Raw genomic sequence first — 24435 nt, 5'->3', positions numbered from 1 at the left:
CATTGGTGCACTGCCGGGGATCAAACCTACGACCTCAGGCATTAGGGTCTTACATTACATTGCTCTGTTAATTAAAGTCAACATATTTTATTACACATTTATTTGTATTAAATCTCAAAGAATCAATTTGTATGAGTTAATAACCCTTAGTATTTAAATCTTCAATAATTTTCTTATTAAGGGATAGTAAATCGCCGAATGCCTCCTTCTTCAAAGGTTCATAATCGGCCTTTAGATTAATAGAAGTTATGTCTTCCTCCAAAATTGTTTTTCTGTTTTCAAGTTGACCCAGTTGCTCTTCAAGGCTGTTTAACTTTACATACATTTCGTTTCCGTCAAGACTTGCCTACAAAATATAAGTAATTTAGTTAACTAAAACACATTTTAATGAAACTATAATCAGCAGTACGCAGTTCACGTCTGTCTATTCAAATAATAATTAATTTTGATGCGATTGCAATAATACATATTAATTAGTTTAGGTAAGTTTCTTGACATATAAATGGTCTCATCCCATTAACATCAATTGATTATAGTTATATAATATAAATAGAAAAATCTAGAAATATAGGAGCAACTTTACTTGCAACTTCCTTAATTTATTGGACGCTTCTTTGACTGCACTCTCAGTTGGGGATAATTTTTCTTTTATTTGCCTCAATTCGCTTTCCAAATCTTTCTTTTGTTCTTCACCTAGAACATGCAAAATATTTTTGCAAAATTTTTTGTCGCGCAAAATCAATAAGAATTAGTACCTCAAAACTATTCAAAATCTACATACCATCGTCTCTTAATCGTTCTAAATCTGATATTAAAAGTAACTCTTCCTTCATGACTTGGGTCTTTTCAGGCAAAGTTTGTAATTCATTGGCGAGACGATCACGGGTCGCTTCGACCTAAAATACATGCTTTTAAAAATTCAAGTACATTATTAAGACTTATACACGATGATACTAATCGTCATATCTTACTTTCTTTAAATTAGCTTGAAACCTCTCGTAATCTTTTGTTAGCATTTCAACCGTTTTCTTACTATCGTCATAATATGTGTAACCATCTTTCTGCTTTAAATTATCAATTTCACTGAGATCTAAGTCAATATTAGAGCTGCTATGTTCTAATCCGAAAACGATATCCTTTTCCAGTTGCTCAATTCGTTCTTTCTCTTTCTTCAAGTCGTCTTCGTATGTCGAAAGAAAAGCGTCCATAGTCTCTTCTCTTTTTTTAAGCTCTCGATATTTTTTATGTCTTTCAGAATTTCCTTCTTCCAGATCCTAATAAAAAAATCACTCATTAGGTTCGCCACTTTCAATTTTTTTACAGCTTCCTTTAACTATACCTGTTCAGCTTGTTCGATTAACTCCTGTACATTTTTGATCTGTTGCTTTAAATTTGCCGCATTGCTATCTAAAGCAGCGATAGCCGCGTTGTCTTCACGAACCTTAAAATGTATTATAGATTAACAATTATGGATTAAATCAAATATTATTTGTTACATAATCACAGTAAGTGAATTACTTGAAGCAGTAACTTTTCTCTTTCCTCTTGTGGGTCTAAACGATTATTAATTTCGTGCTTTAAGTTGTCACGCTTTTCCTTCGCAGCTGCTAGTCGCTTATGAAGCTCTAAAAGATGCATCTTCATCTGTAAGTAAAAGTGAATTAATAAAAACGAACAGGTAGTCCAATGTATTTAAGAAACTACTATTACCTGTGTTGAAGAAATCTCTCTAAAGAATTCATCTTTTTCTTTATTTAAATGTTCAATTTGAGTTCTCGCTTGTTCAACTTCACCCCTTAGAGTAGCAGCCGTAGCCTCTACATCACTGTACTGAAATTTTTGATCTTGCGTCATTTCCGTCAAAATTCTGGCCAGAGTTGTTTGTTCCTATAAAATGAATACTACTATAATTTTGACTTATAGTCTTATTACGTATTTGTACTTACAACCCGTTACCTTATCCATTTGCTCTTTTAACTGCCTTAATTGATTTTCCTTTCTCTGTTTTTCTAAAAAAAATAATTCAACCTCTTCTTGTAATTGTTTGTTACTTTTCTCCAGCTCTTTCTGTTGCTCTTCAACCGCTTGCTTGGAAAGTTCCCCAGTTGATATCCTTATTGCAGTATTGTAATCAGATAGTCTTCCTTGTAGACCTGAAAGAATATATTTAAAAGACGATACATGATCTGCTGCTTTAAATATTATATACCAAATAGTATTTACCAGTTAATTCCTGTGCCAGTTCACGTACTCTCTTCTCATAGTGCTTCTTAGCTGACTTCTCTCTCTCGCCAGCCTCAGCTTGTTCGGAGAGTCTGGCTATTTCAGATTTCATCTCCCGCACTTTGACTTGCATGAGTTCTTCCCAGTACCGTTTGTCCTGTAACTGTCGGGTGCGGAAACCTCTGCCTGTACCTGTGCGTAAACCTGATAATCCCTGTTGAGTTATGGGTCTATCGATCTGAAAATAAAGGCCAAGCTTTTATAATAATTTTTAACAGGTTTTTCTTCTTTTAAGCAATAACATTCCGTTGTAGATAAAACCTCAAAATGTACATTAGACTTACCATTGAAAAACCGGACATCGCTGTTTGTTGTCGACCAGCTGTAGGTGGTGCCGGTCCAAAACTCGCGGTAGACAAACGGGCTGTACTGCCTCTGTAGGCAGATGTTGGCCGCATTGTGCTACTTCTAAAAAGTAAATAATTAATAATTGTGGCCAGAAGAGATTTGCTTCATTCTTAACCTGATCTGTTTGTGCTTTTAAAATTGTGCTTATGTTTCCACTTGTTGTTTTTTGCTTTGCGTTTTGCATTTTTCATAGTTTTTTTGTATATATTATTATTGTCATGTAGATGGTTTTTTTTTGTTGTCATATTTTCTTTTCTTAAATGCTGTCCTGGCTCCTGACACCCCGGATACATTCGACAAAACATCCCAGTGCTCCAGACCAACCTTTTGTTTTTAGACCCTCCCACAGATGCCCAGGCCTGCCTTCAAATTCAGTCTATGGAAGAAATTCTAAACTCTAAAGAATGAAACTGTAATATCATATTCTGACCTATGGCAACAGAAACATAATGCTTTGCGGAGAGATAAACAAAGCTATTGCCCCTATTTAATATGAGGCAAACTTGGTGGCTCTTACCAGAAAAGATGGTGGGGTGAGGCCAATTGCTATGGGAAGCACATTTCGTAGAAATAAACCGAAAATTGCGGTAACATTTAATTAATAAATTTAACAAAATTTTTGAACCTGGCTCTGGCACCAATAGTCAACTGTCCAACTCTCGCGTTTGAACCTTCATTATTTACTAATAGAATTTATTTCTACGTGACTAAGTGCAGTTACCCAATCTGTTTTTCAATTTTTATCTAACTTGGACTATATTTTGAGAACATAAAACCACGTAAAAGTAAGATTTTATGGGAACATACGCAATATACTCGTAAGTTATAAGTTCAAATATCTTATTAGATAACTTTCGTTCCTGACATAGGATTCAATAAAACAAAGACTAAATATTTATGCTCTGAGTTAATATTATAATCTTCTTAATGAGGACTATGGAGAATGTTAAAGACATAATAGTACGGGAGGTAGCAACGTTTGAAAAAAAAGAATTTTAGGTCAGCTGATTTTGTGATATGTCTTCCTTCTTGCACTTCCGGTTAGAGTCTGGGCAATCTGGCTGGCGGTAGCGGTTGCGTTCATTAGTGCGCATCCTATCTGTCCAGGTAATAATCCTGGATTTTAAAAGCATTTTAAGAAGCGTAATTTTTAATTTTTCGTTTTTAAATACGTCTACCTGACATACTTTTTTTATTGCCAGACATTTTTCACATTGCTAACTATGTGCCAGACGCGATTTTAAGTTTTATTTTTATAAAAATTTCAAAGTATTTTAGAATGTACAGGACATCAATTATGTCTTCGTCGGAAACTTTTTTACCTAATATCGATATTCATTTAATTTACGTTGTTCCAAACTAAGCTTTATCTATTGGTGAAAATTCGATAAGAATTCTGCAAGTACCGAAAAATTTTCAAAACCACTCAACAAAATCTAAATTATATAATTAACACATCAATTACTAATTTACCTTGACAAGACAGACCCACTATTTGTGTATTCTCGAAAACCTCGCCGGGACACTGGTCGCGAAGCGTCTGGGCGACCAACACTAGCATGTTCACTGCCTTCAGAAAAATCCATATTTTAATCCTCGCTACCTAATTAGCCTTTGAATATAATTAAATCAAGCGTTCACTCGTGTTCGTTGTTGTTAAGTAGTTGCCATGGCAACCATCACAGAGTACATTGATGGTTATATTCGTGACAATTAACCAATAATTATGATGGATTTTTTTTAAATATTGCCAAAAAAAACCTTAGCAGATAAAAAGTGAAATCTGTTCTTTTCTGTTATGAAAAGTATTTTATACCTTAATCCTTATAATACCAGTACACAAGCGACTAAGTTTAAGCGATATTAAATATAATTTAACTAGATTAAAACAAATTAATGGAGCGTTATAATTGGTAAGTTAAAAAGATTTGGTTGACTCCTTATTGTCTAAAGCAGGGGTCTCCAAACTTTCCAGCCTTAGGGCGATAGTGATTACTCCAGTAAGTTCCGAGGGCCAGAACCATATGTCATTATGCTTGTTATAAGTTATGTTTTTATCACAAAAACAATAAGCCTACAACATTGTTATGAGTAGTTAGCCCATGACCATATCAATGTACATGTCATATTAATAATTATTCAACATAAAATTAGAATACTTCAGTAAACTAAATTAAATTTGCTATTATAAAAAATATGTTCTCTAAAAGGAGTTTTCAAAGTCTGTCCGTGGGCCAGATGTGGCCCTCGGGCCGTAGTTTGGAGACCCCTGGTCTAAAGAGCGGTTTTTTGTTGGTTATTTTACAATTTATTCAAAACTTTAAATTGTATTATTTTGATTACTTGAAAGCAATAATTTTTGTTGATAAATACTGGCATGCGTTATCTTTTTAATGGTTATTGCTGAACTAAATTCTTCAAATGTGGATATGTTTTTAATACTCAACATTGACATATCAAGGATATTGGTATAATTTAACAATCAATATATATATATATACATAATATTGTCGTGTGTTGATACGCTTTAACGATAAGGATGAAATAATTTTAGTTTCCTTACGTGGTCCGGTCAAGCAGGGCTCCGCTATTGGCCAAAGAAACCACAACTAAAAGAAGAAAAAAACTTTCTGAACACAGAAAGTTTTTGAACCGAATAGTTAAATACATTTTCCTACTATATATCACATTGAAAACATAATATAACACAAAGTATCTTTGAATTGTCCATATCAATCGAAATCTCATTGCAAAAATGTCACAAATGGCATACATTTCTATTGCATCCAAGAGGGTGCATACTTACTCATCTAGGTATAGTTTTTTAATAGCATTTTTATTTTTAGTTAGCGCTTTTAATCAGGTATAGAAAATTAAGGTTAACTTAACTTAATGCAAAATATTCAACATCATAAATTTTAGTAACTATGTGGGTTAACGGTGATAACGAATCTTAAACGGCATAATTGCTAGGTAAAATTACTATATAATAAATAAATGCTACCAATTTTCATTTGCCTACGTATTTCCCAAAAATACGGTCGCAAAATGACTGTTTTCAAAGCTGTAATAATATTTCAATACCTGCAGTTTGTATACACTTCCAGTGTATTTTATAACAGTGGTTATAAATATTTAACTGAAAATGTTCTTAACCAAATTGCTACCAGTGCAGACATAAGCACAACAAATACAAGATGGATCTTGCAGAAAGTAGATCATTTTGATGATAAATCTAAAACATGGAAAATGAGGTATTTTGAGAATCTTCAATTTTTTAAATACAAAGGACCCGTTTACATTTACATCGGGGGAGAGGGTGAGGCAACTCCTCGTTATTTATCAGCTGGCATTATAAAAGCCCTCGCGCAGGAGACAAATGGTGCCATGTTCATGACTGAACATCGGTACTATGGGAAGAGTTTACCATTTGATGATATTTTGGAGAATGTTAAACATATGAAATGGTTATCATCAAGGCAAGCATTGGCTGATATTGCACATTTAATAAAAAGTATAAAAACAAATCCGACCTTTAAATTATCAAAAGTAGTAATTATTGGAGGGTCCTACGCGGGCAACTTAGCAGCTTGGATGCGGCTTATGTACTCTGATTTAGTAGATGCTGCGATTGCAAGTAGTGGGCCAGTATTAGCGAAAAAAGATTTCTTTGAGTACTTAGAAAAAGTTAATGAGAATTATGAATTGTATGGTACTGAAGGGTGTTTGGACAAAATTAAAAAGGATTTTGCAACAGTTGAAGAAATGCTTCAAAGCTCCGAAGGTATTGAAGAGCTAAAAAATAAATTTAATATTTGTCCTGAATGCGATATGAATGTCGTAGAAAATCAGTGGGTGTTTTTTTCTGCTCTTACGGACGAATTTATGTCTAATTCTCAATATGGAAATCCACAGCGTATCAAAGAACATTGCTCAAAGTTAGACAACTCTATGAGATATAACACTTCTGACACAATGTTAAGGAATTCGAAAAGCAATTGTAAGAACTTTAAATTTGATTCTATGATAAAGGAAATACAGAGAGACCCGGTGTTATACTCATGGGTTTATCAGACTTGTACAGAATTTGGATATTTTCAAACAACGACGTCTGATTCACAACCATTTGGCAAAGTTGTTCCACTGGAGTTCTTTGTAAAAACATGTCGAAATGTGTATGGGTCTGACTTCAATGAAGGCAGGGTTGACAAAGGCGTAGACACAACTAACAAAATTTACGGTGGGTTAAGTCCAAATGTAACTCGTGTAGTTTTCGTTAACGGTGACATGGATCCATGGAGTAGGTTGGGTATTCTAGAAGATCTTTCGTATGAAGCGCCAGCTACTGTGATTCATCGAGCTTCACATTGTACTGACTTATTACCAGAAGCGCCTGGTGCTTCAGAGGAAATTAAAGAAGCTGCTAAACATGTTAAGTACCTTATTAAGCATTGGATTGGAGTAGATGATAATTCAGAAGTATTTTAAACTCAGATCCATGTTCTATAATATAACAACTGCTAGTATTAAAAAGCCGTTACTAATTAAATAGCTGATTTGGTCATTTTTAAACATAATATGGACTAGCAAAATCATTTTTGTAACAAAGTCAAACATTTTTGATACAACAAGACCCTGTCCAGCCCCTTCAGGACGTAGCACGACTATAATAGCCTATCGCCCCTGGAGACACATATGGCGGCTGGTCACCCATTTGCCTTAAATACTGTTAATGAAACAGGCATATATATATATATAGGATTGTAAACTTAGTGTGGGATATGGTACAATAAAGAAAAATACACTTAAAAAATACAATTGTATATTTAAATCATACAAATTTTACTTAAAATATGTTATTCAATCAACACCCAAGATACAAAAGGGGTTTTATTGAAAGTCGCCCGCACGCTTATTAGGTACTTAACTAATTAAATTTAAATAGTTATGCCTACAGCGATAGCGATATTACATAATAAATATAAAAAATTCCATTCTAACAGAATTTGCGATTTAGATGAATAAATAATCCAGTCAAAAAAGGTTTTAATTTATAAATTATATTCGTATAATGGTAACCGGCAAAGCAGTATTTTGATAATTAATTTTAATCTATATTGTCAATAATGTATTCTACCGATAAAACTAATATACATATATTTAAGTATAAAAGTAAGATAATGTTAAAATAATTGAGTATTTAAACCTACTTACATATATTACTTGCTGATAAAAGGGTAAAAGGAGATCGCGTTATAAGGAACAAATAAACCTACATAGATTAAAGTTATAAATTATTTACAGAAGCAAGAAATTTGAAAACGTAAATACAGTTAAAAATTAATATAATAATTTTAAATGTCAACTTCATCCCAACCCTGAACTGACTAGGATTGACACAATTCGAATTATAATAATAATTAGTCTGCAAGCCTACTCCGTAATGTCGTAAATTGACGTCAAAAGTATTAGAATTGACACTTCCGAAATGATAATTCCAATTACTGTGTCAATTATTGGAAATCGGTTTTACAGAGTAGCCCTGCCGATCATCTGTCCAAGTGCTATCAAGTCTTTACAATTAACACGAAATTCGTTGAATAAGGTGGCAGTGATTTAAAACTCGAATTTATATTTATAAATAGTATAAGATCCCGCTATACAACGACCTTCACCGAGATGCTTATTTAATGAAACTTATTTTATATTTAATTTAATATGTCAATAAATATTATCCCTATGGGTTGTCTAGCAAATTTCAGTCCAGAGTATGTTAAATTAATATTTAAAAAAAAAATTTTTTTTAAACATTTCACCGGTATGATTATTAGATAAATTCTATACCAATCGAAAGTATGAAGCCCATAGAATATGCAAACGTTAGGTTGTTTTTAATCAATTAAATCTATATATCACATTGAAAACATAATATAACACAAAGTATCTTTGAATTGTCCATATCAATCGAAATCTCACTGCAAAAATTTCACAAATGGCATACATTTCTATTGCATCCAAGAGAGTGCATACTTACTCACCTAGGTAGGTATAGTTTTTTAATAGCATTTTTATTTTTAGGTAGCGCCTTTAATCAGGTATTTAAAATTAAGGTTATCTTAACAAGGCAAAATATTCAACATCATAAATTTTAGTAACTATGTGGGTTAGCGGTGATAACGAATCTTAAACGGCATAATTGCGAGGTATAATTACTATATAATAAATAAATGCTACGAATTTTCAATGTAAGCAATTGCCTACATATTTCCCAAACGTACGGTCGGAAACTGACTGTTTTCAAAGCTATAATGATATTTCAATACCTACAGTTTGTATACACTTTCAGTGTATTTTATAACAGTGGTTTTAAATATTTAACTGAAAATGTTCTTAACCAAATCGCTACCAGTGCAGACATAAGCACAACAAATACAAAATGGATTTTGCAGAAGGTAGATCATTTTGATGATAAATCTGAAACATGGAAAATGAGGTACTTTGAGAATCTCAAATTTTTTAAATACAAAGGACCCGTTTATATTTACATCGGTGGAGAGGCTGAGGCATCTCCTCGTTATTTATCAGCTGGAATTATAAAAGCCCTCGCGCAGGAGACAAATGGTGCTATGTTTATGACTGAACATCGGTATTATGGGAAGAGTTTACCATTTGATGATATTTTGGAGAATGTTAAACGTATGAAATGGTTATCATCAAGGCAAGCATTGGCTGATATTGCACATTTAATAAAAAGTATAAAAACAAATCCGACCTTTAAATTATCAAAAGTAGTAGTTATTGGAGGGTCCTACGCGGGCAACTTAGCGGCTTGGATGCGGCTTATGTATTCTGATTTAGTAGATGCTGCGATTGCAAGTAGTGGGCCAGTATTAGCGAAAAAAGATTTCTTTGAGTACCTAGAAAAAGTTAATGAGAATTATGAATTGTATGGTACTGAAGAGTGTTTGGACAAAATTAAAAAGGATTTTGCAACATATGAAGAAATGCTTCAGAGCTCCGAAGGTATTGAAGAGCTAAAATATAAATTCAATATTTGTCCTGAATGCGATATGAATGTCGTAGAAAATCAGTGGGTGTTTTTTTCTACTCTTACAGGAGAATTTATGTCTAATTCTCAATATGGAAACCCTCAGCGTATCAAAGAACATTGCTCAAAGTTAGACAACTCTATGAGATATAACACTTCTGACACAATGTTAAGGAATTCGAGCAATTGTATGAACTTTAAATTTGATTCTATGATAAAGGAAATACAGAGAGACCTGGGGGCATACTCATGGGTTTATCAGACTTGTACAGAATTTGGATATTTCCAAACAACGACGTCTGATTCACAACCATTTGGCAAAGTTCTTCCACTGGATTTCTTTGTAAAAAAATGTCGAAATGTGTATGGGTCTGACTTCAATGAAGGCAGGGTTGACAAAGGCATAGACGCAACTAACAAAATTTACGGTGGGTTAAGTCCAAACGTAACTCGTGTAGTTTTCGTTAACGGTGACATGGATCCTTGGAGTAGGCTGGGTATTCTAGAAGATCTTTCGTATGAAGCGCCAGCTACAGTGATTCATCGAGCTTCACATTGTACTGTCTTATTACCAGAAGCGCCTGATGCTTCAGAGGAAATTAAAGAAGCTGCCAAACATGTTAAGTACCTTATTAAGCATTGGATTGGAGTAGATGATAATTCAGAAGTATTTTAAACTCAGATCCATGTTCTATAATATAACAACTGCGAGTATTAAAAAGCCGTTACTAATTAAATAGCTGATTTGGTCATTTTTAAACATAATATGGACTAGCAAAATCATTTTTGTAACAAAGTCAAACATTTTTGATACAACAAGATCCTGTCCCTTCCGGACGTAGCACGACTATATTGGCCTATTGTCCCTGGAGACACATATGACGGCTGGTCACCCATTTGCCTTTAATACTGACAATAAAACAGGCATATACGTCGTCGGGCGTCCCAAAGTTATGGGACATAAAGGGAAAGTACCTTACATGTCGTAGATAGGGTATTTTACTGAAAGAAGCCTTTATGTTATTTTTAAAAGTTAGTAATTCTACATTCAAAGGTTTTCTAAAAATTACTTGCGTCGTCTGGGAATCGAACCGACTTAAATGTAAAAAAACACATCCCAACTTTTATGATGCCAATCGAAAAAATGGCCAAAAACTAATAACCCTTCTTAAGTAGTTCTTAATATGTACTATGTGTATTTTAAAAGAAAGGACCAGCGTGAAATTAATATTTTTTATCAAATTAAAAACATACATGTAAGTGCCGTAGTGAATCAAGTGGGTATTTTTTTGTAAATTAATCAAATAGTATATAGGATATAGGATTGTGAACTTATTGTGGGATATGGTAGGTACAATAAAGAAAAATACAATTAAAAAATATAATTGTACATTTAAAACACACAAATTTTTACTGAAAATTTGATATTCAATTAACACCCAAGATACAAAAGGGGTTTTATTGAAAAACACCCACCCGCACGCTTATTACTTAAGTAATTAAATAGTTATGCCTACAGCGATGGTGATATTTATAAAATTCTCATGTCGCGGTGTTTGTGGTTAAACTCCTCCAAAACGGCTTGACCGATTCCCATGAAATTTTGTGTGCATATTGGGTATGTCTGAGAATCAGACAACATATTTTTTTCATCCCCCTAAATGTTAAGGATAGTCCACCCCTAAATATTTTTTTATTATTTTTAGATATTTTTTTCTGTTTTTATTTTTTTATGATACAGCATTAAAAAATACATACAACCCCTAACTTTCACCCCTCTACGATCAACCCTTATTTTTTTATTATAAATGATATACATGGCGAAACGACGTTTGCCCGCTCAGCTAGTAATAAATATAAAAATTTCCAATCTAACAGAATTTGCGCTGCCTACCATTTTCACACTACCCAACCCCGTGGAAGGAAGCAATAGTTAAAATCATCCCCAAACCCAACAAACCTGACTACACAAACTTAAACTCCTTAGACCTGTATGACTATTCCCGTGTACGGGAAAGTTCTGGAAAAACTGTTTACCGAACAAACCAGCACAATACACGCCTGACAAATAACACTCGATATTATACACAACGCAAAGCAACATAAACAAAACACCATTGCCGTATCCCTCGATATCAAGGCCGCTTTTAATATCGCTTGTTGGCCGGAGCGTATTGAGCGGATTACGGTCAGTAAATGCCCCTGAACATATTCAAACTTATACAAAATTACCTCACAACAGGAACAGTAACACTCCAATTGGGCAACACACGTTGTATGTATCCAGGGGTCGGCATGCATCCGATTCTCTGGAACATCATCCTTAATTCACTACTCAACACTCCACTCCCACCAAGGTGCTACATTCAAGCATTCGCCGACGATGTTATTCTAATCACCACAGACACATAAATTAACACACTTTAGCACAAACCTAAACATTATAAAATAATGGGGCGACGGAGTTAAACTCCAGTTCGGCCCCGACAAAACACAAACCATAGCTTTCTCTAAACCTGCACAAAATTGTAAAATTACCTTCGATAACACTCTATTACAATTCACTCATAAAATCAAATACCTAGGTGTCGTATTAGAAAACAAATTAACTTTCAAACAACACATTACATACATAACCACAAAAAAACACATATTTAATATACTCACCTTATTTACACGACTCATATGGGGACCACACCCAGATAACATCAGACTTGTCTATACTGTATACCGGACGACGTCCCAGTTGAACGACACAATATAAAGCACGTACAAAAACATTCTCAATAAACTGTGTGTCAGACAACCCCATCAATATTTACACAGACGGAAGAAAGCAAGAAACGGGGCAAACAGGAGCCGCGTTCATTGCTTACCCCTAATAACACACAGATTATACACAAATGGAACCGGAAATTACACCCAACGCGCACAGTGTTCCAATAATAAAGGGAGCTAGCGACTGGGCCATCACACACTCACGAAAACAGACAAACAAAAACATACACACATACATTTTAAACTCTGACTCAATGGGCGCGCTTCAAGCGATCGGTCAAACAAACAGCACACATAATATAGTCACAAGTATACACAAAAATATATCAAAGGCCATTCCGGTATTGCTGACAACGAGGCGGCCAAATCGGCAGCAAACTCTCAATAAATGTACTTTTACAGTCCCCCATGGCATTTCTCAAACAGCAAGCGAAACAAGAAACCATTAGGCTGTGGGAAAAACGATTTAACGATGAACCTACAGCCAAACACACAAAAACCTTAACAATATCAAAACATTCATTAGACAATATCCAACCACATTCCAAATCGCACATCTACTCACTGCGCATTCCTCTTCCAAAGACCATTTAAAACGCTTCCACATCACAGACAATGACACGTGTTTTCAAGTATAACCAATAAGAAAACTTTTTACTTGTACATTTATTTATTTATTTGCTTAATGGTACATTATTAAATTATTTTTTATTATCACTCATTACACTCTATATTTAAACCTAAACTCAAATAATAAATGCTACCTTTATCATAAGACCCCTATATTTAGACTTTCTTTTGTATTTAGATGAAGTTCTTTACTTATTCATTATTGTTATTTACTGAACGCAATATGTTAACTTAACAAAAATTAATAATACTACTTTTACTGCCTTTATTCCAATTAATTTGCTTTCTTCATGTATAACTGTTTAAGGCCTCTCATATGAAATTAAAATTAAGATACAAATGTAAAAAATTAAAAATAATAATATGTAGTATCAATCGCTTATACGATTACTGTGAATACAAAAGAAACAACATTTAAAGCCTATATTCTAGGTTTTATAAAATAAAATTATAAAATGAAAAATTAAAACATCTTACATCTATTATGTCAAGTGACAAATTAAACATCGTCGATCAGACGGCAAAGAAGAAAAATAAAATATAAAAAGAGTTTGTATAGGAAAATATATTATGTTTTCCTTACATATATATAAGATTATATTTCTTTTTATATGGAATTGTGTCAAATAAACAATTGTGTTTCTCTGAAAACAAGGATATTTATTTTATTATTAACACACTATACTAATTACATTATTCTAAACCTAAATAACAATATAACAATACCTGAAAACAAGGAAACGACATTAAAAGTTTATTATAAAATTATCAATTCCTTTTTACAATTTCACAATCAAACAATTTATTAATAATGATGACTTTTCACTTGTCAAACTTCTTCTTCCAATCAAGATGGCCGATGGCGTCATCTATTACATATCAAAGAAACATGCAAGTTTCTTTACATCTCCCTCCACAAAGAAGAAAATTTTCACAAAAATTTTCGCATATCTAAACTTAAGTAACTAAACTAAATATAAATTAAACAATATTAATATATCAAAGTTAACAAAATTTTGTTTGTCTTATTTCTGTTTTATGTAGGTATTGGTAGAAGTTTTGTGACATGAAAGAGATTTGACTCTAACTTTTTATGACCCGTATTAATTCTATATATTGAATTTGATAACTTTTCAATAATTTTAAACGGACCTATCTTCAATTCATCTAATTTATTTCTATTTAATTTGTTCCCATTCTCTACATATACCATATCCCCTGTATTGAAATTAAATTGTGTTCTATTTTTATCAAATATTTGTTTATTGTAGTTGTGTGATTTTAATGTATTTTCTAATGCTACTTTCCTGTCTTTAATCCATTCCATTTCTGTTTTATCTCTTTTTAGTTCATATGGCAATAAAGATACATCTGTACCGTCCAACAGGTATTTTGGTGCAAAACCAGTAACTGTATGTTCTGTATTATTATATTTATCTACACAGTTATGAGCAATGGTCGTCCATGCTATTTTATTAATTTTTTCGTTTATTTTACATCTGATTTTATTTACAAGCGTTTGATTAAGTCTTTCATTCAAACCGTTCGAAAACGGGGCATTTACTGCAGTAAATATCATTTGTATTGATTTCTCATTTAAAAATGTTTTAAATTCTTTTGAATTGATTCCCGGGTATTGATCAGTTAGAAGCATTCCAATTGAATCACAATCTGTTACAGTATTTATAAGTTTAACAAAATCATTAGCACTTTGTGTCTTTGAAGTAACTATATAAGCATATCGTGTAAAGTGGTCCACTAAAAGGTGTAAATATCTTTTAGTTGATCGCGAGCCTCCAAAACCTCCAATCGTGTCTATTGAGACTATTTCAAACGGTTTTGTAGCAGGACCTAAATGTGACATGAGACCATACTTATCCTGTCCTCTTGTTTTGTTTTTTATACAGATCTCACAACTTTTACAATATGTTTTAATATTCAATGTTAAATTTCTTGCTGTATATAACGTACTGATTTTGTTTTGCATTTGTTTTACACCTAAATGACACATATTTTCATGTACATCTTTAATAAGTTTTTTACTGAAATCTTCCGATAAAATAATTTTTTCACGTTTTCTAACCTTTTTATAGTAAACATTGTGTTTTGATATTAATTTTGATTTATTATTTTTTATGTCTTCATTATTTTCCTGATCTGTGACAATATCAATTAACTTTATCATGTTAACAATTTTTAATTGTTCATCTGTATCCTCACTTGCATCTAATACTGGGTTCCTACTTAAACAATCTGCTTCTATATTTTCTTTTCCCGGAGCGTATTTAATTTTAAAATCATACTGTGATAAGTAATATGTTAAATCTCCTAATTCTTCATCTGTCCTAGACTTTATATTTAAATTTTCCAATGGTTTATGGTCTGAATATACTGTAAACGACTTACCTATTAGCCAATATTGCCAGTATCTTATTGCTTCTTTAATAGCTAAACATTCTAAATAAACTGCTTTTTTTTTCTTTTGAACTTGATTTAATTTTTTGGAGAAGTATGCCACTGGCTTATTTTTTCCATTTGGTTGTGTTTGCTTTAACACTGCCCCAATACCTTCTAAAGATGCATCTGTGTGAATATTAATTGGCAAATTTTGATCAAATATTTCTAAGATTGGCTGTGAGCACAATAAGTTTTTTATGTTTTCAAAAGATTTCTGACAATCTGTAGACCAAATAAATTTCTGGTTTTTCCTAAGTAAATTATGAAGAGGTTCTAAAATTAATGCACTTTTTGGTATATACTCATGGTAGAAGTTAATTTTACCTAAAAATTGCCTAATATTTTTTTGAGTCTTTGGTATGGGGAAATCTTTTATAGATACTAAATTATCCCTTACTGGCCGTATTGTATTATTATGTATTATATGACCAAGATATTTAACTGAATCCGAAGCAAATGTACATTTCGTAAATTTTAGTCTAAAACCCTCCTTTTTTATAGCTTCTAACAATTGTGTTAGATGATTAATGTGCTCTGAGAAAGTCTTAGAAAAAATTAAGATATCATCTATATAGTTAACAGCAAAATCAGTAAGCTTATACCTTCTTAAAATGTTACTTAGTATCCTTTGGAAAATCGCTGGTGAAGTCTTCAATCCGAAAGGTAAACATGTCCATTGATAATGCCCTTCTTGCGTTACAAAGGCAGTTTTCTTCCTATCTTCAATTCTTAGTGGGATAGACCAGAAGGCTGAATTGATGTCCAATGTTGTGAAATATGTTGAGTTTCTTGTCTTAATCACTAGGTCGTCTATCAATGGAAATGGTTGAGCTTGGGGTACCACTATTTTATTAAGATCTCTAAAATCTATACATAATCTTGATTTTTTGTTTTCTTCTTTCTTAAAAGCCAAAGTAACTGGTGCCGCAAACGGGCTATAAGATTCCTCTATAAGATTTCTATCAAGTAACCTAGCAATTTGTTCTTCTATTTCCTTTTTGTCTTCAACTGAACATCTATAGGGCCTCTTACTACAATATTTGTCCAAAAGTAGATCAATACGTGCTTCATATTCTCTAACCGTACCAATGTCATATTTGTCTCTGGCAAAGGTTGATTTGTAAATGTCGATCAGTTTGTATACTTCTGACTTTTGTTTAGCGTCTAAATTACTCATACTTATTTTGAAATCTTCTTCTTTTATGTGTTCATTAAAATTTATTGAACATGGGTTTGTTTCATTTTTCACTTCCTTAGAAGTGCTATTTTTATTATTATACTCGTTCATAGAATCTTTTTTTTCTTGTAGTTTTATTTCTTCTCTTTTTTGAGTGATGTCCAAATTCTCATCTTGAACCAGTCTAAACTTTTTTATAATATCCAGTCCAATTAGAAAATCATATTTAAATTCTTCTCCATCAATTATATAAACATCAGTTTCTTCTTCAATATCAAATTTTTTTATTTTTATTGTTGTCAAACCAATTGTTTTCTTAACACCATTAATTGTGATTAAATTATCACATCTTAAATTATTCTTCTCTTTTCCTTTCAATCTTATTAATTTGGAATTAATTATAGATACATTTGATCCTGAATCATATAATCCAAATGTTTTTAATTTTTCATTTAATAATAGTTTGACTTTAATTAATGGTGTTATTATTCGTTTTTTTTATCATTATTAAGTTCAACATCAATCACTGAATTGTTTACAGTTTTACTATCTCTCTTATGATTACTCTGTTCTGTCTGTTTAAACCAACATTTTTCCTCTGGATGGAACCGAATACCTTTATTTAAATTTTCACAAGTTCTACATGGTTTTATTTTATCTGCCTTGCCTTTATAATCGTAAGTATATTTTTTATACCTGCTAATATTATTTTTGTTCGCTACATGTTCATGTTTCCCAATTTCATTGTAAAGGCTTGCAGTTGATTTTACTGTTTCTTTATCAATTTTATCAACAATATAATCTGGTAATCCCATCACAATAAGATGCATCATTGTTTGGATGTCGATGTGCTTATTTACCTCTAATAGCAGTCTTTCCTTTTTGGTTGCATATTCCAGTAAAGATCCAGCTTGAAATCTAAATGTAAATGCATATTTTACTTGGGACCAACCTTTATTTCCAAACGTTTCACAAAAGTTATCTTTCCATACTGCCCATTCGGAATTCACTGTCAATTTTATTAACATACTGCTATACCAATCAAGACACTGTTTTTCGAGGAGATGTTTTAAAATCTCAATTTTCTCTTCATTGTTTTTAATTTCGAATCTCCCACATTCACTCTCAAATTCACTAATCCATTGGTCAGCATTTATTGTCTTATTTGAAAATTTTTCCATCAAAAATCTATCAGCAATTTTTCCTATGTTTTTCTGTTCTAGTGCATCGCTATTAGTGTTGTTGTTTGAGGAAATTGCCTCTCTTTTAATCTCATCTAAATACTGTTCGCCAAACTGTAAATTCTCACCTTCATCGAGATATATTTTCTTCAAATCACTATTTAAAGGGATCCAGACTGTGCGTGACTGATGTCTTTTTTTTAGTGAATTTTTAATCTTCGTATATACATTGGAAGATAGTATAGCGGTGTGCTTACTTACTGGTCTTAACTCATCTGGGATTTCAAATACACGTCCGTCTGGTGTCTCAATAGAGGTTATGCATATGATATTTGTTTTTCCATCCGTTGACCCCATTAGTATAAATTTAAATAGTAGTTTCTCCATTTTTCTGGATTTAACTAGCAATGTCGTTTTATAAGATTATATTTCTTTTTATATGGAATTGTGTCAAATAAACAATTGTGTTTCTCTGAAAACAAGGATATTTATTTTATTATTAACACACTATACTAATTACATTATTCTAAACCTAAATAACAATATAACAATACCTGAAAACAAGGAAACGACATTAAAAGTTTATTATAAAATTATCAATTCCTTTTTACAATTTCACAATCAAACAATTTATTAATAATGATGACTTTTCACTTGTCAAACTTCTTCTTCCAATCAAGATGGCCGATGGCGTCATCTATTACATATCAAAGAAACATGCAAGTTTCTTTACATATATATTATATTATGTAAATTTTGAATGTAAACAATTAAACTCAACTGTAAACCTACAATAAAACAACAATTGTATTACCTCACAAGACCATTATATTTTGAGGTTGTCTGTGTATATTTAGGATTTAGTTTTATCACTTTACTCACTCATTATTATCGTTTATTGCGTTGTGTAGGGTAACTTTTCGGTAGAGTCATTTTTTTTCACAGTTGGATCCGAAGTAAACGAAAAGTTATGATTTGAAAAAAATTTATATCGTATAACTTAATATTATATTCAATACACTCAAACAACAACTATAAATAATATGTAGTATGCACCTTGCATACTTACTCACCTAGGTATGGTTTTTTAGTTAGCGCTTTAATCAGGTATTTAAAATTAAGGTTAACTTAATAATGCAAAATATTCAGCGTCATAATTTTTAGTAACTATGTGGGTTAACGGTGATAATGAATGCTTAACGGCATATTTGCTAGGTAAAATTACTATATAATAAATAAATGCTACGAATTTTCAATGTAAGCAATTTTCATTTGCCTACATAGTACCTAAACATACGGCCGCAAAATGACTGTTTTCAAAGCTGTAATAATATTTCAATACTTGCAGTTTGTATACACTTCCAGTGTATTTTATAACAGTGGTTTTAAATATTTAACTGAAAATGTTCTTAACCAAATTGCTACCAGTGCAGACATAAGCACAACAAATACAAGATGGATCTTGCAGAAAGTAGATAATTTTGATGATAAATCTGAAACATGGAAAATGAGGTATTTTGAGAATCTCTATTTTTTTAAAGACAAGGGACCCGTATACATTTTCATCGGTGGAGAGGGTATGGCATCTCCTCGTTATTTATCAGCTGGAATTATAAAAGACCTCGCGCAGGAGACAAATGGTGCCATGTTCATGACTGAACATCGGTACTATGGGATGAGTTTACCATATGAAGATAATTTTATGAATGTTAAGCACATGAAATGGTTATCATCAAGGCAAGCATTAGCTGATATTGCACATTTAATAAAAAGTATAAAAACAAATCCGACCTTTAAATTATCAAAAGTAGTAGTTATTGGAGGGTCCTACGCGGGCAACTTAGCGGCTTGGATGCGGCTTATGTATTCTGATTTAGTATATGCTGCGATTGCAAGTAGTGGGCCAGTATTAGCGAAAAAAGATTTCTTTGAGTACTTAGAAAAAGTTAATGAGGATTATGAATTGTATGGCACTGAAGGGTGTTTGGACAACATTAAAAAGGATTTTGCAACATATGAAGAAATGCTTCAGAGCTCCGAAGGTATTGAAGAGCTAAAAAATAAATTTAATATTTGTCCTGAATGCGATATGAATGTCGTAGAAAATCAGTGGGTGTTTTTTTCTGCTCTTACGGAAGAATTTATGCTTAATTCTCAATATGGAAATCCACAGCGTATCAAAGAACATTGCTCAAAGTTAGACAACTCTATGAGAAATAACACTTCTAACACAATGTTATGGAATTCGAAAAGCGATTGTAAGAACTTTAAATTTGATTCTATGATAAAGACAATACAGAGACATCCGGTGTTATACTCATGGGTTTATCAGACTTGTACAGAATTTGGATATTTTCAAACAACGACGTCACATTCACAACCATTTGGCAAAGTAATTCCACTGGATTTCTTTGTAAAAACATGTCAAAATGTGTATGGGTCTGACTTCAATGAAGGCAGGGTTGACAAAGGCGTAGACACAACAAACAAAATTTACGGTGGGTTAAGTCCAAATGTAACTCGTGTAGTTTTCGTTAACGGTGACATGGATCCATGGAGTAGGCTGGGTATTCTTGAAGATCTTTCGTATGAAGCGCCAGCTACTGTGATTCATCGAGCTTCACATTGTACCGACTTATTTCCAGAAGCGCCTGATGCTTCAGAGGAAACTAAAGAAGCTGCCAAACATGTTAAGTACCTTATTAAGCATTGGATTGGAGTAGATGATAATTCAGAAGTATTTTAAACTCAGATCAATGTTCTAAAATATAACAACTGCGAGTATTAAAAAACATCTAAAATGTTTCCTGTTTTATTACAATTAGTTTTAAGCAGGTGCTACTATTCTCTAAAAATATTTCTTTATCATTATTAACAAGGAATCAAATTTATAATACTAAATATGGTTATGTAAAAACTGAAAAGTTCAGTTCTCATTATAAGGTCACAGAGTCTTAGTACACAAGTTAGTATTTTCATAATATTGTAGTTACACCGAAAATCACACAATGTCGTTACTAATAAAATAGCTGATTTGGTCATTTTTAAACATAATATTGACTAGCAAAATCGTTTTTGTAACAAAGTCAAACATTTTTGATACAACAAGGCCCTGTCCAGCCCCTTCAGGACGTAGCTCGACTATGATAGCATATCGCCTGTGGTAACACCCATGACGGCTGGTCACCCATTTGCCATAAATACTGTCAATGAAACAGGCATATATATATAGGATTGTGAACTTACTGTGGGATATGGTACAATAAAGAAAAATACACTTAAAAAATATAATTGTATATTTAAATCATACAAATTTTACTTACAATATGTTATTCAATTAACACCCAAGATACAAATGGGGTTTTATTGAAAGTCGCCCGCACGCTTATTACTTAACTAATTAAATAGTTATGCCTACAGCGATGGCGATATTACATAATAAATATAAAAAAATCCATTCTAACAGAATTTGCGATTCAGATGAATAAATAATCCAGTCAAAAAAGGTTTTAATTTATAAATTATATTCGTATAATGGTAACCTGTCTAGCACCGGCAAAGCAGAATTTTGATAAAAAATTTTAGTCTATATTGTCAATCATGTATTCTACCGATAAAACTAATATACAGCTATTTAAGCATAAAAGTAAGATAATATTAAAATAATTGAGTATTTATACCTACTTACATATAAAGAAAGGGTAAAAGTAGATCGCGTTATAAGGAACAAGTAAACCTACATAGATCAAAGTTATAAATTATTTACAGAAGTAAGAAATTTGAAGACGTATACAGTTAAAAATTAATATAATAATTATAAATGTCAACTTCATCCCAACCCTGAACTGACTAGGATTGACACAATTCGAATTATAATAATAATTAGTCTGCAGGCCTACTCCGTAATGTCATAAATTGACGTCAAAAGTATTGGAATTGACACTTCCGAAATGATAATTCCAATTTCTGTGTCAATTATTGGAAATCGGTTTTACAGAGTAGCCCTGCCGATCATCTGTCCAAGTGCTATCAAGTCTTTACAATTTACACGAAATTCGTTGAATAAGTGGCAGTGATTTAAAATTCGAATTTATATTTATAAAGTACAAATGTTAAAAAAATAACACTAAACTAATTTAAGTATAATTATAATTTACAAATATCGAATATTTACAATGCTACTTTTGTAACATTTAGGGAGCCTATTGAAAAATTCAATTGATATCAAGACGATATCAAACATTTTTAGTCCAGTATGGGTAAAATTGCTAATCTGGCAACATTGTTGAGTGTGAACTCCCTTATAGATACCATTTTCAAATTACTGTAGACTTTGAGACATGTTTTCATTACTTTATTTTTAGCTCTTCAATTTTTATTAACATAAAAATTTAAGGACTACTTAGTGTTGCTCAGTGTGGGCAAAACTCCCATTGTAGTGGTTTTAGTCCCACTCTTCGATGAACATGTGGCGAGCGTTGGGCGCCGGCGGCGGTGGAAATCCCCGCCCTGGCATTGGAAGGCGGCCGTACAACGCATAAGGGTCGTAGTGATCACCGTCTGTAATAAATAGCATATAATTATGAAAAATTAACTAATCTTAATTTGAAATTGCGCTATAAGCAAATCTAATGGAACCCTGGTGATACATATTTTGTAGAAATGGCCGAAGGCCGCCGCCGGTACTATAAGCTAATAAAATAGCTATTCCGATTTTTTGTACCGATATTGTAATAACTATATCGGTACAATAACGTTGGAATCGCTATCACTGGAAGTTACAGAGTACCGGCGTTGTATTCTTCAATATAACACTGTTTACTTAGAGAAATTTTAATTATTTAATGTTGTGTACCTATACATTATTATAAATCTTTTCGACGTAATTTAAATTCTACGATAAGATATTACAGGTAATAACTGTATGTTAAATGTCTAAAGTTAATGTATTAGACAAACCAAGATATAAAATGTTTTTGATTGTTTAGTAATCAATTTGCATACTAACTACCCATTTTTCAAAACATTAGATTAATATTAAACTTTGTGCTTTTTTTAGTTTTGTGAATATTGTGTTCGCCTGTGTAGGTCTAACAAATTATTATGAAAACACGATCTGTTCGATACAATTTCGAAGCGATGGAGAAGGAATAAATGTAGGAAAAAGCAAAATCGAGTTGTGTAAAGTTGACGCTACATTTTACAAGTACATGGTCATGTTACTGCCAATATCGAACAAGCTTTATTTGAACATAGTATTACTATATTTATATTTTTGTCACGACTTTAAATCGTTTTGTATGCTTTCGGTATAAATCCTAAGAATAAACATGCAACGAAAATCATCTCCAAAGGTACTATGACGTAATTCAATCGAAATATTGATCAAAAGGGTGATCAATATTAGACCTAAATTAACATTCTGACGCATGCAAAGCAATCCTACTAGCAGCTCATGGTCGGCACTTCACTGCATTCGGCTGAAATAAACTGGAAAAGAAAGAGAGAAGACGAAACAGCGGAGAAATGAACGGTAAAATTTTTAGATTAAACGATGCCATGAAAGTGACGATACGTGACCAATGTCTGAAATTTAATCAGACTTTACTCACGTCTGATGAAGTCCCAAATGACTAAAGTGATGAACGACACTACTGATAGTATGGTACTGTAAGTAAGCGGAGGCGTGCTACCAAGCGAAGCGTATAACAGAAAAGAATAAATACCAAGATTGTAGCGGAGATCCCTAAAAGTGAGTTAGTTAGCGGGGCTGCTGAATCACCAAAGGGCGCAGCCTCCGTTCTCTGTCAGGATAGAATTGATACATGAGCTTCTCCTTTTTGGGACGTTCGTACGCACCGATTCCGTTGTCGTAGGAACGTGCGTGCCAAAGGGCAGCTTGTGGCATTGGGGCGAACGGTAAGTGCGCCGGGAACGGGCCCGGGTGCGCGTGGGCCACGCTGTAGCGCTTGCTCGGCACGGGCGTCTCCTTCAGGGTGAGCCGCTCGGTCATCGCCGGCAGGACGTGCTTTCCGTTCGTCTTCACGAAGTTTGGCACACGAGCGCGCAGACCGCAGTAGTAGGGGTCATCTGCAATGAAGTAAACTATTGTAGACAAATCGGCAAATAATATAATTTCCATATTTTGTATCTCGCATTCTATTATATGTATTAGGCCGAATGATGTCATGCTGATATAATGGGTATTTAAACGAACATTCCCTACACATTGGCATCCTACGCCCCGCACGATAACTCAAATATCAAGGATTTGCCGAAATGTCAGCCGCGTTGTGAAACCGTATTGTCTACTCACCTCTGCTCTAAGTAATTTGAAAGGGTGAGAGCGATCTTAATTCAATAATTATGTGAACTATGGCTTATTAATTTAGCTTTTATTATTCACAACCGATTTAGTATCATTAGGTAATTCCACGATGAGATCACAAGGATCAAATCACCAATAAACTGATCAATTTACATTTTTGGTAACAGGCATTTTACGTGAGAAGAATGGTAATAACAAAAAAATT

General features: G+C 32.7%; 5 protein-coding genes across 9 annotated transcripts in view; 3 read left to right on the top strand and 2 right to left on the bottom strand.

Annotated features, from left to right (window-relative positions):
* Positions 1–116: 116 nt before the first annotated feature.
* On the bottom strand, positions 117–4329 carry LOC125054759 (intraflagellar transport protein 74 homolog). The gene is made up of 11 exons (XM_047656820.1): positions 4105–4329; positions 2568–2691; positions 2224–2461; positions 1957–2153; positions 1711–1887; positions 1519–1644; positions 1340–1441; positions 972–1274; positions 782–896; positions 584–693; positions 117–346 (listed from the first exon to the last, which is right to left on the bottom strand). The coding sequence occupies exons 1-11, from the start codon at positions 4215–4217 to the stop codon at positions 137–139; spliced, it is 1815 nt and encodes a 604-aa protein (XP_047512776.1). The 5' UTR covers positions 4218–4329; the 3' UTR covers positions 117–136.
* Positions 4330–5463: 1134 nt separating this feature from the next.
* Positions 5464–7119, top strand: LOC125052736 (putative serine protease K12H4.7). Its single transcript, XM_047653748.1, has one exon. The coding sequence runs from the start codon at positions 5629–5631 to the stop codon at positions 7117–7119; it is 1491 nt and encodes a 496-aa protein (XP_047509704.1). The 5' UTR covers positions 5464–5628.
* A 1739-nt stretch (positions 7120–8858) lies between these two features.
* On the top strand, positions 8859–10605 carry LOC125054260 (putative serine protease K12H4.7). The gene has a single exon (XM_047656053.1). The coding sequence runs from the start codon at positions 8859–8861 to the stop codon at positions 10353–10355; it is 1497 nt and encodes a 498-aa protein (XP_047512009.1). The 3' UTR covers positions 10356–10605.
* An 8543-nt stretch (positions 10606–19148) lies between these two features.
* Positions 19149–20705, top strand: LOC125058284 (putative serine protease K12H4.7). The gene has a single exon (XM_047662376.1). The coding sequence runs from the start codon at positions 19209–19211 to the stop codon at positions 20646–20648; it is 1440 nt and encodes a 479-aa protein (XP_047518332.1). The 5' UTR covers positions 19149–19208; the 3' UTR covers positions 20649–20705.
* Positions 20706–21180: 475 nt separating this feature from the next.
* The window catches only part of LOC125057970, a 133734-nt gene continuing 130479 nt past the window's right edge, over positions 21181–24435 (bottom strand). For 4 of the 5 annotated variants that reach the window (XM_047662061.1, XM_047662269.1, XM_047662197.1 and 1 more), the window contains 2 exons: positions 23762–23992; positions 21181–22462 (listed from right to left, as the gene is read on the bottom strand). In XM_047662061.1, coding sequence (XP_047518017.1) covers positions 22347–22462; positions 23762–23992 — 347 coding nt within the window. In that variant the 3' untranslated portion in view covers positions 21181–22346. Of the gene's footprint in view, positions 22463–23628; positions 23993–24435 lie in introns of all 5 variants that reach the window. The other variant, XM_047662142.1, reaches the window with a different exon arrangement.

The sequence above is a fragment of the Pieris napi genome, chromosome 1 (genome assembly GCF_905475465.1).
Source record: "Pieris napi chromosome 1, ilPieNapi1.2, whole genome shotgun sequence".
Taxonomy (NCBI): domain Eukaryota; kingdom Metazoa; phylum Arthropoda; class Insecta; order Lepidoptera; family Pieridae; genus Pieris; species Pieris napi.
Note: the sequence above shows the minus strand (reverse complement) of the source record. Positions and strands in the feature narration are given on the sequence as shown.